This window comes from Amblyomma americanum, chromosome 4 (assembly GCF_052857255.1).
Source record: "Amblyomma americanum isolate KBUSLIRL-KWMA chromosome 4, ASM5285725v1, whole genome shotgun sequence".
NCBI lineage: Eukaryota > Metazoa > Arthropoda > Arachnida > Ixodida > Ixodidae > Amblyomma > Amblyomma americanum.
The window spans coordinates 100,072,246-100,087,980 of NC_135500.1; the positions used below are offsets into that span (position 1 = coordinate 100,072,246).

Sequence of the window (15,735 nt, forward strand, 5' to 3'; positions counted from 1 at the left end):
CGATCCATGGTGGAAGAGGTTCTCCTTTCTTTTATATCGCTGCTCTGCCGCCGCCACAGGCGCATCTTCCACTTCGAGTGAAGCGCACTGCGCGGAAAACCAATGAATATCCTAGGAAGGAGGGCCGCGCCAACTTGGAGAGTGGAGAACGAAGGGTGTTGCCGAAACGTGGAAGTGGCCGGTGTATTTACGTCCTGTGGAGGGTCTTCATAGACCTGCTGCTGTGTTTTATCTCCTTTCGAGTGTCATTGAGCGGCTGTCTAATAGGGAATGGGCTGCTGCTGATCTCTGGGATGCTCTAATCGTAGCTGGAAGTAATTTCGGTTGCTTAAACGCCCTAAAGAGAAGGAAAGAAGGCGAATTTAGACATGTAACGCCACAAGTAGGCGCTGCCTGAGTGCATGGAACTGTGTGAGGTGACAACCGCTGCCTTTTCTATGGGGTTATTGCTGAATATAAGGGGATGTTTTCGCAGCGCAATATCTAAGTTTTGATATGGTACTGCCAGTCCCAGATGAGCCAGAGCCCCTTGCTAAGGACAGCCGTGTCGCTTAAGTTTGGCCGTGAATGCGCTGTATGCGCCACTGCCTCAGAGCTTTGCTACCCTGAGCTAGTGTTTTTTTTGAAGTTGACGGTTCCGGCAACGGCTGTTCGGAATTGTCATTATGCGGGACACCCAGCGTACTTTGCACCCCCGCAACACATTTGTGACGAATATCGCACCCCTGTGCTCAGTCATTGCTGGCGGAAACAAAAATATTGTAGCGATCCATTTTTACGTGCTGCTTGCCATGCGGTGTAGAAAATAAGAGGAAAGATATCCATGGGAACATCCTACTGACCTATTATGCACTGATTTTGATCTAAATAGAACATAATTAGGCGCTGTATTGTTGTTGAGACAGTTCATCGCAGTCTCGGCCAGACCTCTGAAAACGAGCTGACAAAGTATGGACGAACGTAGGTATTCACATAGGGCGTAGTGTATGATGGCAGACGGAGTTACGGATGGCACACAAGAAAACATCTCTATTCTGCTGACTTCGGTGTCAAATATTGCCGCGGGCCGGTCGCTCTGTTGGCCTGTTTGGCGCTGAAAGTTCAGGAGGAAGATTTTTATCGCTTGTTTACATGCTGAACTCTGGTTTATATGAGCGAAAAGGGCAAAAACAGCCCACCATGTTTTCCTCAAGTACATTACAAGCAGCAGAAGGCCACGGACACACCACGTGCGCTAATGTGGAGAAAGCAGTCTACTGTGCAGGTCACCGGCTGAGAAAAGGCAATGTGCCGTTTGTTTTCGACGTATCCCAGGTGCTCAGTGGACGTAGTACCCGCTCTCCGCAGTGCGCTGTCGCGCGCCGCATGAGCGCTTCCGGTTCCTGGTCATGCTTAAATGCCGAACTCTTAGAATATGGTTGGGCTCTGGTGGGAACCTGGCCTGCTGGCCGTGAGTAACCTGCTCATCATTAGAGGTTTCTTTATGGAGGAAAGCAATTCCATTCGTCCGTGTCACGAAAAAGGTGGCAGGTGGAAAATCTGCCCAGGTGGGTTGTGAACAACCAGCCCACAGGGGCAGGCAGCAATGAAATCAATTAAAACATACTCACTGCAACTGGCGCCCGTCCACCGTGACACTGCGCATCAGTTCATTGGTCGAGATACAGACAGCCTTCTGAAGAGCCATCTGTTCGAAATGGGCGTTACGGGAGCTCGGGAAAGCAAACCGGGTCTCACATTGCTAACCGGGGGCTGTGCTTCAATGAACTGCCTGCCGGGGCATTGGCGCATCGCTTCATCGCTGCACCATCGCACGAGGAGTGTTTTCAGACCCTCCGTGAATATGAATGTGACACGTATTAAACCAATTTCGACTCAAAGAATACACTAGTCGAGCGGAAATCGAATAGCTAGTGTTTGGGTGGCGAGCCGGGGCCCGTTCGAGATGGTTCCGCCGAGACAGCGTCCACAGGGAACTCCAGGGATGTGAACTCGCCTTAGGGACGTAATCTAAGCCAAACATTATTACAAAGTGCAGCTGTAGAAACATAAGCAGCCTGACGAAAGAAAAATGCTGATCAAGCGAAATCGTACTCCTGCCGTTTGGGTAGCGATCCCTGCACTTTACCCCTGGAACACTTGGACCGGTTCTAAGCGGTTCCATCGAGGCTTATAGGAAGCGTGTGCTGTAGTTGGGGCGCCACTTCTGTGAAGCGTGCGCTAGGTAGCGTATAGCTGAGGTTATTTCCAGGAGTGCGGAGCCGTCTCCAGCAACAAAATGGCTGCAGGTGGGAACCTGCCCACCGGGTTGTGAGCAACCTGTCGACCGTTAGATGTCTCGCTGACTAGAAAATCCATCGTTCCTTCGTGTCTCACGAAGAAGGTGGCAGGTGGGAACCTCTGGCAGGTTTGTGAGCAAGCTGCCTATCATGGCAGGTGCAATTTAATAAATCACAATAAACTTCGTGCAATTGTCACCCGCCAACCGTGACACTACGCATCAGTTGACTAGTGGAGAAATAGCCTCCCGAGGAAGTATCTATGCAAAAATGATGAATATACCTTACTAGAGCTCTTGAAAAGGAAGTCTCAGAATCCTCACCGGTGGCTGTGCTTGAAACAGCTGCCTGCCAGGGCCGTGGCACATCACTTAAGTGGTGTACGAATGGGCCAGTATTGGTGTGATGACTCCCTGTGGTCTACGAATCTATAAAAGGCAAGGAGTGCTTGGCGGAATGGATCTCTAATGCCATTGCAATGTACTCTTAAGAGTAGGGGAAGTGTCGTCTAAGTTTTTGTTCACAAGTTAGCCCTCTTATGTGAGTGCAGAGGCTTTGTCCTGTAATTATGACATTTTTTTTTCTTCTAGTATATCATTTTGAAGATACTTGGACGCCGGAGGAAAACTCTTCGGGAGTTTCTAGTACACTGTTGAGTCCTAGATGGCCAGGTCACAGCCAGCCTCGGTGCTTGGAGTTTTGGTACCAAACATTGGAGTCGGCCAAAGAGGACGCATCTCTGAAGGTAAATGTGGAGAAGAAACAAACTAGTTTTATTATCATACAACCCTGAAGTTCTCGTTGCTGTTTTCAAGTACCACACAACTTGGCTTTAAAGACGTTTTCGGTAACATTCAAACGTGCCGGGTGGATGGTAGTTTATATGAGGCAATAGTCGCTAAACGAGATATAAAAGGTCCGATACATGAAAAGTTTTGAGGATCACAAGATGGTAAAAGTCTCCACAGGAGTAATCGATCTGCCTCTCCCATAACCGGGCCTAGCGCTATCATAAACGCCAGAATGGGAAGGCTGAGGATAACCTTAAGACTGCTTTTCTGCTGTTTTTGAACTTTTGTTAGACGAGTGTTCCTCTTAACCTGCTTTGAGAAATAGCTGCGGATCATCAGCGCTACGCTCTTGGCTTTCAGCTAATCAAAGTAGCGCTACAGCCACATGCTAGTACTTATGTCGACAAAGTTTTTTCAACATGATTTGCTTTGTTGCACATGCACGAGAGCTGATACCTACGCTCTTCGCCTGATATATTTAAGCTACAGATCAGATTGTCATTCAGAATGGTAAATATGACCGATGCCTCAGCAGTTTGGGCGTACAAATTAGAGGCCTTCACAGTTGTCCTTTATTGCATTGTTAGGAAGGAGCAGAGTGGAGCATGTCGAGCAGATAGCCTTAAATGAGTTCGTTCTAAGAAAGGCGCCTTCAGCAGAATTCCAAGATATTATATTAGCGGCTCTCAAGTAGCATGCTATGTTATGTGATACAGGAGAGGACGGAGCAAGTCTGGACGTGGTGGTGACTAGTCGGAATCTCTAAAGAACTAAGCTATTAAAAGTCCACTGAAGTATAGGACACTATTCTATACATAAAACTGATGTTTTGAACACGTCTCACATCTCGTAGCCTGCCTCATTCTTAGAGTTGGATTGCTCATGATCAAGTTACGAAAATTTGGATGCCCTTAGGGTTAACGGTCACGCAAAGTTCAACGAGATTGCAATTTTGCGGGGTAGTGTTCCACAAGCCTTTTGTATCGAGATGCCAATTTCTAAATGGATAAGTAGTGATGGCTAATGGATCGCAGCTGCCCCGGTCTGGCCGTCAAACAAAATTGCAAAGTAATCATCAGTAACATCGCAGTTTCCCAATTTACAGAAAATTTAAAATTGGATCACAATATTATGCAATAGCATATGCATTGAAAATTATTTTAAAATAATATGTCAGCGTACTGAATCGCAAGAAGAAACCTGAGTAGCGAGTGCTAATATTTTGTGTTCTTATCCTTGCCTTTCGTGTGTTATGGCGCATTGGAGCTATTCTGTGCCTTTGTATCTCGCGAGTGACATTTCATGCATTGAATTATGTTCCCGTCTTTTGTACATTTGGTTTTTAATTTCTCTGCCTAGCCTGTAAATATCTTGGGAACAAGTCGGCAAGGTCAATCGATAAATATACATAGTAAATGGTTATTGTTCTACGAAGCTAACATCGAAATTAATTTACGCTTAACCATTAAGGAAAAACTTTGGGAACAACTAGACAGGCATTGCATTTTATTCGTGAAAATTCACGCAGGCAAGGAACTTCCGTTGAAGTGACTCGTATTTGCAAAGAATGTTGCTATTGCTCAAATTTTTTTCTAATTCACCGGGCTTACCTAAAGAAGAATGCGCCTGCGTAAGATGATATCTTGATCGGGTAACGTTGTGATGCAAGCCTGTGGTGGATTGTTTGTGGAGGTTCGACAGGTAGTTTTCCAAGACCGAGTCCGTGCAAGAATCCGTGCTACAACTGCATTCGATTTCAAGAAAACCATGCCCGAAATGAGCGTACAATAATAGCAGTCTCAATACTACAAGTGAGTCGGGGGCGGAGCCTTGGTACTAAAGCTCACATATGCCCGAAAATGGAATAACCTTCATATTTTGTGACTGCAGCTTGCTTTCCTGTGTAACATGTTCCTTTGCATCGCAGGAAATGCGGACCCGCCTTCTCAATTAGTGATCTCGTTTTTTGAAAGTGTGGTGTAGAAGTAATTCCATGTAGGATATCCTGTCTTCACTGTGATGATTGTGGCAAAGGGTGACGAAGGAAATTATCGTAACGCGGAGAAAGGACTACAGTGAAAAATAGTACAGTATTTAACCATCCTGTTTCAAGTTTTTATGCCATGATGAGCAGTTAGAGGGAGCACACCAAGCATACAGTTGACGAAGCCCGTTCATGGTCAGGACTCGAAGCGGATCGAAGTGACCAGGAGAGAAAGACGACATAACGATTGTAGGGGTGGAGATGGGAGAAAGAATGGAAGAATTAGGAGGAGAAAATGGACACATGCTGTTGCTTACAGAGACATTAAATAGTAGATAAAAAACGCTGACTAGGAGTTAGAAAAAGAAAATAATAAGGGTGGTTGAGGATAAAGGAGAGAGTAAGGTGAAAATGAAGGGAAGCTAGTGAGGGCACAGAAATAAATGTAATCGGCCTATCTCTCCTTCGTTACTATCATTAAAATTTCTTTCTCTCCATCTCTTGAATCTCGAGTGCTAGCAGCGATACCGCCCGCCGCCCGCTGTCGGAGCTACGAGGGCCATCGGCCACGTGAGCTGATGGCATCAGTTATGTGTTTGCTCTCCCGAGTGGCTGCAGCTGGGAAGCGAGAGGTGAGGAAGAGCTCAGCCGAGATTCCCTGTGATGGCTACCGGAGAAGCAAAGTGAACCGAAAAACCAGCGCGCTCAGATCGCGCAGTAGCTGCAGTGAAGCGATGCTATGGGCGGTGATTACGATGCACATCGCGCTCGCGAGGCTTGTCGTCGGAGTAAAAAATAAAAAAAAGACCAATTCGTGGTCGGCGCCGCGAGGGAAGCCGGTCGGCGCCGTTGCGAGACCGAGGAGCGATGGTCGACCAAGACCTCGCAGTAGCGAGAGCGGGGCTGGCGACAAAGCGTGGGGGAGGGGGGGGGGAGGGGGGGGGGGGGGTGAACCTTCAACTTCCGGAACCACCATCCCGGACGAAGTTCGTGCCACGAAGTTCGCGCTTACGTGAGAGTGTATGAAGTGTGAGCACAAAGCAGTGGCCCATCCGATGGCTCAGGTCTATTGTTTAGCACATATTTCTCTCACCAAACCCCAAGAGGTTGCGTGGAGGCAACTCCAAACGAACACCTTCCCCAAACCTGTGATATATGCCCGCATATACCCTGGGATCTACTCTCCGTCCTGTCAACTATGTGGCCAACATGCCACTCTATCACACACACTCTGGGCTTGCCCTCGGGACTGCCTTCATCGAGGTTTGCAGCTCTCGAATCCAGACCAGCGGGAGGCCGCATTGCTCAGTTCCGCCTCGGACACATAGATCCGGGCTGTGACAAGAGCCTTAGTAATCGCCGAATGCCACAGGCTCATGGCCACTTGATGGGGCTATAACCCGAAACCATCTGCTAGTTTTGTCGACGGAAGGAAAATTTGTCCTCTTCCTCGTTAGCTGGGTCGTTAGCTAGCTTAGCCAATTTATTTCTTCGTGCAGATAACTTGCTGATCCGCTTAACTTTTCGCAGGTAAAAGGTGTTAGAGACACGCAGGCGGTAAGATTTCAGACCGTTTGTTCCCACGGTGGAACAGACCGCAGTCTAAGGGTAATAAACGACAGAATATAGGCTTGTGTGCCTTTTTTAGCGAGGTGTTTCGATCGCCTAAACTCTGTAATCGCCAACTAGAGCGACCTTGCGCACTAATTGCAAACAGTGGTGAAAGGTGTAAGTCATATATTGCTGAACTACCTCCCGTCATCTCTCTCAAAATGTTCCTCCTATCTGCTCGAAGCGAACACTGGATTCGCAGAGTTACCGAAAACAACCTCGTAATTCCTTGTGGGGACCTGCACCAAAGCGAGAGAAACATGCTCCCGCTGTGCATAAGCAACAACAATGCAAAATTTAATTTACCTGTGCATTTTAAATGCGCTTTTAGTACGAAACGGGACAGCAGCAAACCTGTGTTAGTAGTATGTATCCACTATGTGCGAGTCTAGGGAGGGACAGTTGTTAGCTTGGCTGACCTAAAAATTTTAAATTAAAGAGCCGCGGCTTAGCTGCAGCACTCAAAGCAGAACAGGCTTAATTCAACCAAAACAGAAAAGAATGCGTCCAAAGAAAAACAGTTTTGTCTTTCACACCCGCAGGCAAATGATATAAAGTAATGTGGGAAAATGCTACGAGGAGCAAAAAATGCTTACGCCGGGGTGCTGGCACGGGCAGTCTCACCTGATCTGTCACCGGAAAAGATGAACAGGGTGGATGTGGGGACGGGATGTGGGTTATCGAGGAAGGGGGGGGGGCGGGGTATGGGACTTAGGGGGGGAATGGGGACAGCGTGAGCATTTGCACATGATCCCGATATAGTCATGGTTCTTTTCGGGCTTCCGTAGAGGGCGAACACTCGCTGTTTGCCGGATCTGCGGCCCTCGACCTTCAAGCGCTCTTACATACGAATGAACGTTTGCCTGGGTCTCCGGACCTCCGAGACAGCTTACCTAAACAGGGGCGACAGCCAAGATCCCCTCCCTCAAGCCAGGCTCCTCCACCCCGACCTTCCGAGTGTAATAAGAGAACAGAATTTTCGCGCCAACCACTCTGTGCTTCGGCTCTTACTCCAACGAGCGGGAACCTTGCCTCGGTGTCCACGGCGTTCGCACCACCGCCGTTCGCCCCCGACATAGTATGTGCGACACCTACCTCCAGCCTCTATCGCTCTTGCGTTTCATTTGATGTCCGCATGCCACGCCTCACTCTACCACAATGTTTTTGCGAGTGCCCCTCATTTTACCAGGGCTAGGTGTTGTGCGACTTTGTCGTGTCTAGTAACCTTTACTCGGTATTGACAGCCGGGCTTCACCCGGAGCTTACTGGCCTCCCGAATGCGCTACTTACTGTCTCGTTTCCCCTGGTTCAGGCCTAAAGGCGACTTTTCCAACCCTAGGCTTGATTTGCCCATCCACGTGCCCCCACGTGGTACGGCTGGTTGGTATGCTGCTCATACCGAGAGGAATATCTTGAGGCTTTATTCTTGATCTTCCGAAGTTTTTCTGCCTTTCTGAACCGGATCCCACACGCCCAGTCCAGACCCTCCGGACGTGCGCTGGGGCACTCTCACAATGCCACGGGGAAGATGCTGCCACATCACCTGGGGACTCCACCTGGGGGAGGGGGGGGGGCGTTTTCACTCCGACTACTGGCTTTGCAACCGGGTATAGCCTCGCAGCCGAATCCGCGTTTTCCCGAGCTTGCTTGCAGGTAAGGGGGGGGGGGGGGGGTGGCTCGAGCAGGCCGCACACTCACAGGAGGGACACTGCGCTCGTGGGCTTTCCTCTACTGCTCCCGATTACGATCGCATGTTCACGACCGCCGGCCATGATCTTCGCGGAGAGCAATTGGCGTAGTTTTCCTTACCGAGTTTCTGTGCTCTGTAACTGTGACAATCCATTTGAATGTACCATACATATCGTTGTACTTCATGGCCATCTTGAACGTAACGCTCAGTGGTCACCGCTATATTTTGCGATCCGTCTTTGAAACCTATGCTGAGACCCCGACTAGGCTTGCATTGTGCTACTGGTGGTGAATGCGTCGCTCTTTTACGAGATCATCAACCGTGGACGCAGTAAATACGACACGTGGTCTATAACTAATCAGCGTCTTGAACGGTGGATAAGGATTTCATGTGCAAATACAATCTGCTGAAATTTATCTTGAAAAAGAGACATGAATAAAGTAGGCTTGCCAGAAATTTAAGATATGCCGTATTTTTCCCATTATAGTGCCCTGCCGTTTTCACGAATACTGACCGTCAGAACCGGAGGCTCGGAAGCATCGTAGTGGTCAACAGCACTTAGACATACCGACGGAGCGCAAAACGCGAAGACATGTGCGCTTAACTTGAATTTCATTCCAGAAGGCCGCTGAACTACTGCACATATACCCTCAAGAGATATGCCCACCAGAGATAAGAAATTTAACACACGTGGCGGTGAGGGGAGAAACGGAAGAGATAAAACAAAAAAAGATGGAAGGTGCTTCCGGGATAATACACTAGATCGGACTGCAAGTCAAGCTCACTTATCATTGAAAAACCAACAGTGTGAGGGAAGCAGGACATGCTGAGAAATAACATAGCAAACGCTTTTTTTACATCAGCGAACAGCTAATACATTGGAATGACTTGACCCGAATTGTGTCCTAAAATAGGATCGGTATGTTGAAACCGAGCGCAAACACGCGCAACGCGCTGTTGACCACAATGATGCAACGCCAACTATCCCGACAGGTTGTCTTATGCACGTTAGAACAGCGTAAAAACAGGAATCACGAAGCATGCACCGCTTCACGTGTTGGCGGTGCCTGGCGGCCTGAGATCCATGATTCAGCCGGTTGATGTCTGCCTGAGAAACAATTAAACTGCTTTACTGGGGCAGTTTATAAAATGTGGTTCATTAATGAATAGTAGATATTCGCGAAGAGCAACAAGCATGGCCACTTGGCACTTTGAGTGCCATGAACATACCGGAAGGCGACACACTATGGCGAGTAGGAACCGATGGCGAGCTCATCGAAACTTACATGGAGTAACGTGGAAGGTCTAATCAAAGTCGCTTAAGACTTCTGCCTAAATTCTTCTTTTTCCACTCTCGTAAACGTGAAAATGCGGTGTGCATTATGTTCAGAAGCTCCTTGGAATTGGGTAACTACGGTATAGTCCCATGAAAAGCCAATATAACACACTGCAAGAAACGACAAGGATAGACATGTTACGCACTCAATCCCATGCAAACAATTTACTGCGCCCCTACAGCCTATTTATGGTCGGAAATGAAGGCGAGGCATGAATATGGCCTTATTTATTGTCGCCTTCCTCTCACGCCGTCTGGAGAGTTCAGTTTTTCTACAGCGAAATGTATGATCGCTGTACAAGGTTTAAAAAGAAATCGAAGGTGAAATTAATTTTCAGCTGCTTATTGGCTTGCGCTCACACGACGCATGCCTCCTAGGCCTGTAAATATGACCATTTATTGATTCTTTGAACGCATCCCAGAGAACAAACAGGACTTTTTTTCTACAGGCGGAGGTGGTTGTGGCCGGGAAAAGGAGAGTGGTGTGGCGACGTCCCCCGTACCCATCTAGCTGCATGATGCTAGCGCGGGTGCAGATCGAGTCGGAGAAAAGTTTCCAGGTAAGAATTATTTTAAAAATGGCTCAAGCGCCTGGAGGTTTTGCAGAATGCGGTGATTGAATACAGTGAAGTTATAGGCAAAAATAGAGAGCAAAAAATTCAAGGAGGCACTGAAGACAACTTACGTGCAGTAATGCGAAATCATTTGTGCTTGCATTATGGCGCCATCTGCTGGGCCATCGTCGCACATTGCGAGGGGGATTTTGAGTGGGTCGCCTGATGGCGCTACGACACTCCAAGCAAGTAAATTTACTGGAAACGTTCTTTTGTACTCGGTAAATTGAGACGTCTGTGAGTTATACGATCATAATTACTCCTGTACGATTCTAAGAACTCTGCATTCACTAGCCGCGCCTTTATTCAGCTGCAAAAGTCGAACCGTCGTGATGTAGTGGAATTGTCCCTATCTCGCAGATCAAGCCATGGCTTCGATTCCCGCTTGCACCCAAACTTCCTTTTTCTCATTCATAGTTTATGCCTATATGGATGATGAATGGGATTGTGGATTGTGGTTTGGCTTGTTGGATGGCTATATAGGGATTGTATTGTGGATAGGCTATGGATTGGTGAAAGCGTGACACATTCTGTCCGCGCCACTCATGAGCCACAAAACGCTTTCGCCTTAAAAAAATTTTATGCAAGTCAGGTTGGAGGAGGCCCCGAGGTTTTGCAGACCTTAGTCCAGGACCCCTCTGCCGTACCTGACCGGATAGCCCGGGCGACCAGGTGCAGCTGGTCCTCCACGGTCGTGCTAGGCAGGGCAGCTCTTCACTGGAAATGGGAGGGGTTGGTGTATGTGGTTACTGTGAGAGAACTGGGCCATCCCCATGTCGAATGATAGAGGGCAAGATAGGCGGTGCGAAAAATTGGCTGTTTGTCAGATAGCTTGTGGAATAAAGGCTGTGCCTACGCGTAAGATGGGGGAAACCGTTAGCCTGGAGATGCCGCCAGAAAGCCGTCACCACTCAATGGATGGTTTTGTTATTTGGTGTGTGTATTCCGCTGGACAATCGGTAACGTTGCAGTATGTGCGAATTGGTAAGAAGCATCGATTTACGCCTCATATGGGTTCAGGTGCCCTTCCACTGGCGCCGCGAGTAAAAGACCTCGGGCGGTCGCATAAACGCGTTCATCACCAGGGCGGCACACATGCCAATGAGTCCGGAGAAGGTGGGTTTTCTGGATGTGACGGGCGGACGTGTACTATAGGCTGCGTGCGGAAAAATGTAAATAAGGTCAACGGTGTACAAAAGCAGTCTAATTACTGTCTTATGGCAGCGACCATCGAAGGTTTCGCTGCTAACCTTGCGCAGCATGAAATCGCTATTGCTCTGGCTTATCATGGTTTTGAGCATGAAGATACTTGAAAACAAGGACATATATCAGGGTTGCCTCGACATGCATTTGCAATGCGCCATAAGAAGTAATTTTTAGTGAACAGCGGCAATTTAAAGGGAGGTCTGGAAAATATTTTTATTTGTGAGAACAAAGCAGCTGTTAACAGTGAATCCACACTCGTGCAGCGGTTGCTCACAGTGCCCTTGCACTGCAAGGACACTGCAAGCAAGCACCACTTCTAGAACACAAGGGTAGCTGTTTTTAGAGGTAGAAATGGAAGAGGAGGAGGGGGTGGTAAGGATACCAGAGTCGCGAGCCGCACTTGGACACGCGAGGAGCCGCAGTCTGGCCACCCATGGCATGTGGTGAGAGAAAAAAAAAATCACTGTATAGAATGTACACAGCGCCCCTAAAGTAACCAGAGTTGCAAGATCGGGCGCCTGGTTCCTGCTGCACCAAAAATTAAAAAAAGAAAACTGTGCCCTTAAAATTCAGTTGCCAGTTTTAAGGCCTGTTTCCTGGTATGTTTTTATATACAGGAGCCTTCAAAGTAGAAACCGAGAACAAATACAACCCAGTAAAATGTCAAGAGTGAACACTATAGCTGACAACCGGTTTTCAGACAGCGTTCGTTTTTCTTTCGGTTGTCGGCGGCCTTACGGATATTTTTCCTTGAGCGCATGTCGGCGAGAAACGCTTAAAGTGGTACGTGGAAAACGCAAACGATCACTAGACGACAAGATGGGCGCGCGGAGGTTCGCGCCAGCTTTTCGCTGGAATAAGCCATGGTATGCCATTAGCGCTGCAAGCTTCGGTAGAGTTGCCACAAAAGAATAACTTATGACCGAAGGCCGAAAGTGATGTATGTGCGATTGTAATCCCATGCTTCACTGCTACCACCACTGCCGCAGCTAATGCTATGAGTTTGTTACCGTGGCTTGCACAACTGAGTTTCCCGCCAGGTTTAAGGTGCACAGTGTAAATATATTTTTGCACTCGTAGGGGCATACTTCAGCGAAAAATTAATCTGGGAAGGAATATGTGCACGCTGAGCACTGCATCAGTTACGGTAGTATGCGAGAGCGGTGTAGGAAATGTAGAGAAGGAAGAACTGATGTTTGCAATGAAGGTGGGCAGGGACAGAAGTGTGACAGGAGATGAACTTGTGCATCAAGTTGCTAAAGTGGTTTCAGAGAAGAGCATGGTCCCGATTTTTCATGTAACCTATTATTGACCTTCACGTGTTTCCGGCCATGAAATGATCGGGAGGTCGGCACTCCATTTCAAACGGTGAGCTACAGGATACCGTCCTGGCTTAATGCGTAAGCGGCAGTGTTTTTGCAGGCAGCAAAGCTGGTGCACGGTTTCGACAAGTTACCAGTTAGCACCTAACGTTCTATCAGCTTTCTTTGAAACAACTGCTTTTCTCACCTCTGAGAAGTTTATTGCTTGGAATCAAATGCTGTTTGTTCCTGAAGCGACTGCCCTTCTTGAGTCCAGTACCCTGATGTCGACTGGTTCAGTAGCTTGATGTCTTAAACGAGGACTGTGTAATATAAAATCTTGACCACGCTCTTAACAGCAGCTGTACTTTAATCAGCTAAGCCGTTTGAGAATTTGCACATATTTTTGTTTTCTAGGAATTTTTCTTAGGATTGTGGTTGATTGTGGTTCACGCAGGTGATGTTCACTGTGAGGACCGCCAGCTACAGCAGCCAACGTTATGCCCTGGACAACATCGCCCTGCGGCCCGAGCCATGCGAGCACGTAGCTAAATGTGACTTCACCGACGACCTCTGTGGCTACGTGAACGAATATTACGGGGATCTTCGCTGGTTCGTTGGAGCTGGCCGGAGAGAAGTAGGGACGATACAGACACCTGTTTGGGAAATCAGGGGTAGGTGGTCCGATTTGAACATCACTATCTAAGTGGCGCTCTCCTCTGTGCACATACAAGCGATGGTTCTTCATCCCCAACGGATATCTGGTGTTCTCTCCATTAAGCTTTCTCGCTATACTTATGAATGCAACGCTGTAGTTGTGAAGGAACCGCTTGCAGGATTGGATTATTTAAATAGCGAAATAGGATTTAGTGCTTCCGCAGTCTAGTGTTTTTTCATTATACATAACAGGCGTTTCAGGGCAGGCTTTAAGTAATTTTCAAAAATAGGCTTTTTAGGTTAAATATGTGACTTTTCCGACATAGTATTACCATTGCTGGCGGACACCGCAAAGCCGGTGAATTGACTTAAGTAGAAAACTGGTTACCAAATTTCTGGCAATTAACTTTTTAGCTATTACAGCTGGTCAACTGGTTGCAATTACGGATTTGCAGCCGTTCGTTAGTAATAGCCATATGAGTTCCTAGAATTTCGAGAACGCGATTATCCGCGGCACTTTGGCTCGAAAAATTTGGCTACATTGTGCCAGAGTACATTCTCGTTCGAAAAGCATTCAGAAAAAGCAACCTTTCCACCGCTTGTTGCTAGTAAAAAAGTGCCTAACTCTACTAGTTAAAATGATAATTATTAAAAATTATTTTGCGATGCTTACTGCTTAAGACGATTCACCGATTTTTTGGTGTCCACTGCCACTGGTAATACTATGCTGAAAAGCAATATTTTTACGTCAAAAACCTATTTTTGGGTATTACTTCCCCGGAAAACCTGGTATATACATGTTTTTATGCTAAATGATGCATAACATACCTAAGGTATTGCAGTTTTCACTAAAATACGACTTAGGGCATGGCACGCTCTTCACATATGCTGCTTACAGAGTATTGCAAGTATGTTTCCGAGAAATCACCTAAACATCTCTGCTGCCACAAAAAAAGTTAGTTAGCGGAATTCCAAATATGCCGATCAAAAGAAGAAATGCAGGGTAGGGTACGTAGAGTGAAAGCGAGCCATCGAGGTCCCATGTTCTTGTTATATTTACACTAAAATTTTCATATGAGAGGAAAATGTGCCGACCTAGAGGAATTGAAGTTAGTGTTACAATCTATGGTGTAGTTTCATAGGAAAACAGTGGTTTATCATTAAATGTGGAAAAATTCTTGCTTCTGCTATTTCGCAAAATTGAGAGCTTGGGGCAAACCGGAACAAAATAAAATTTTATTGACCCTCGAACCTTTTCAGCAATTTTATACAAACATTTTTGATTGAATAAGCAAAAATATTTGTTTCGTGGTTGGCATGTAACAGCGAAAAAATTGCGACCATCGCCTTAAGAGATATATGTTTCAAAAAAGGCACTTCTTAGGACTATATTGGCAGAATATTATGATCTACGTAGTCGAATGCTTCACGCATATATTGCATATTGCTGCGGTTGTTAATCTGCTTTCTTTGATCTTAACTATATTGTTGTTTTTCTAATAACTGAGACACAATTCGATTTTTCAAAAAGCTTATTGTTTCTATGAAATATTTCGCTGCTCCTAAGATACAGTTACAAATGGCTCTTTACTACATTTCCCGCCACTTTATAATGCAGTACAAATGTGGCAATGAGTTTGTAACGGTTGAAGTCGATTACATCTGCCTTTTTATGAATCTCAGAACGCGATCTACAATTATTATGTCCCGGAAGCAGTCGACACTCGCTGTGCAGTTACATACCCGTATACCGGGGGTTTATCCTAAGATATATTGTAGTTAGCAGAGCAGAGCAAGTTAGCAGAGCATTGTAAGCGGTGTAGCTCTTCAGAATACGGCTAAGATGTACTAACTAGCAGGCTAGTTAACTCAACTTGACGAGTTAACGTTTTATTTACACTGTTACTTTCGGTACTTATTGAGTGGCGTGAAGTCCACTGTAAGTTATACCTATATCAGCTTCTAGAAATCACTTTAATGCAGTTACCGTCGGCGCTGAGGCCGAAAAAATTTTGTCTCTTTCAACGAGCTATGTGCACTGGAAGCGTTGCTTTGCCTGCAAGCTTTTCGAATGCGCGTGTATTTTGGGGTGATGTAGTCAAAATCTAGTATGCTATAACGCCGACGATGACAGCTTTATCGAAATTATATTAACTGATAGAGCTACTACTTGCGGTGGGCTGCACACCTCTCAATACTGCCGCGAATATTTGTACTGTTTGTTTAATCATTCTTAAAAGTGTTCGGCACCCAACTTTAACGCTTT

At 46.7% G+C, this 15,735-nt stretch overlaps 1 protein-coding gene across 1 annotated transcript in view; it reads left to right on the forward strand.

The window, feature by feature from the left end:
• Window positions 1-15,735, forward strand: part of LOC144129713 (MAM and LDL-receptor class A domain-containing protein 1-like) — a 78,111-nt gene that overhangs the window by 61,041 nt on the left and 1,335 nt on the right. Inside the window, exons 11-13 of the mRNA XM_077663810.1 lie at window positions 2,870-3,024; window positions 10,141-10,251; window positions 13,270-13,486. Of these exons, the coding sequence (XP_077519936.1) occupies window positions 2,870-3,024; window positions 10,141-10,251; window positions 13,270-13,486 (483 nt within the window). The remainder of the gene's footprint in view (window positions 1-2,869; window positions 3,025-10,140; window positions 10,252-13,269; window positions 13,487-15,735) is intronic.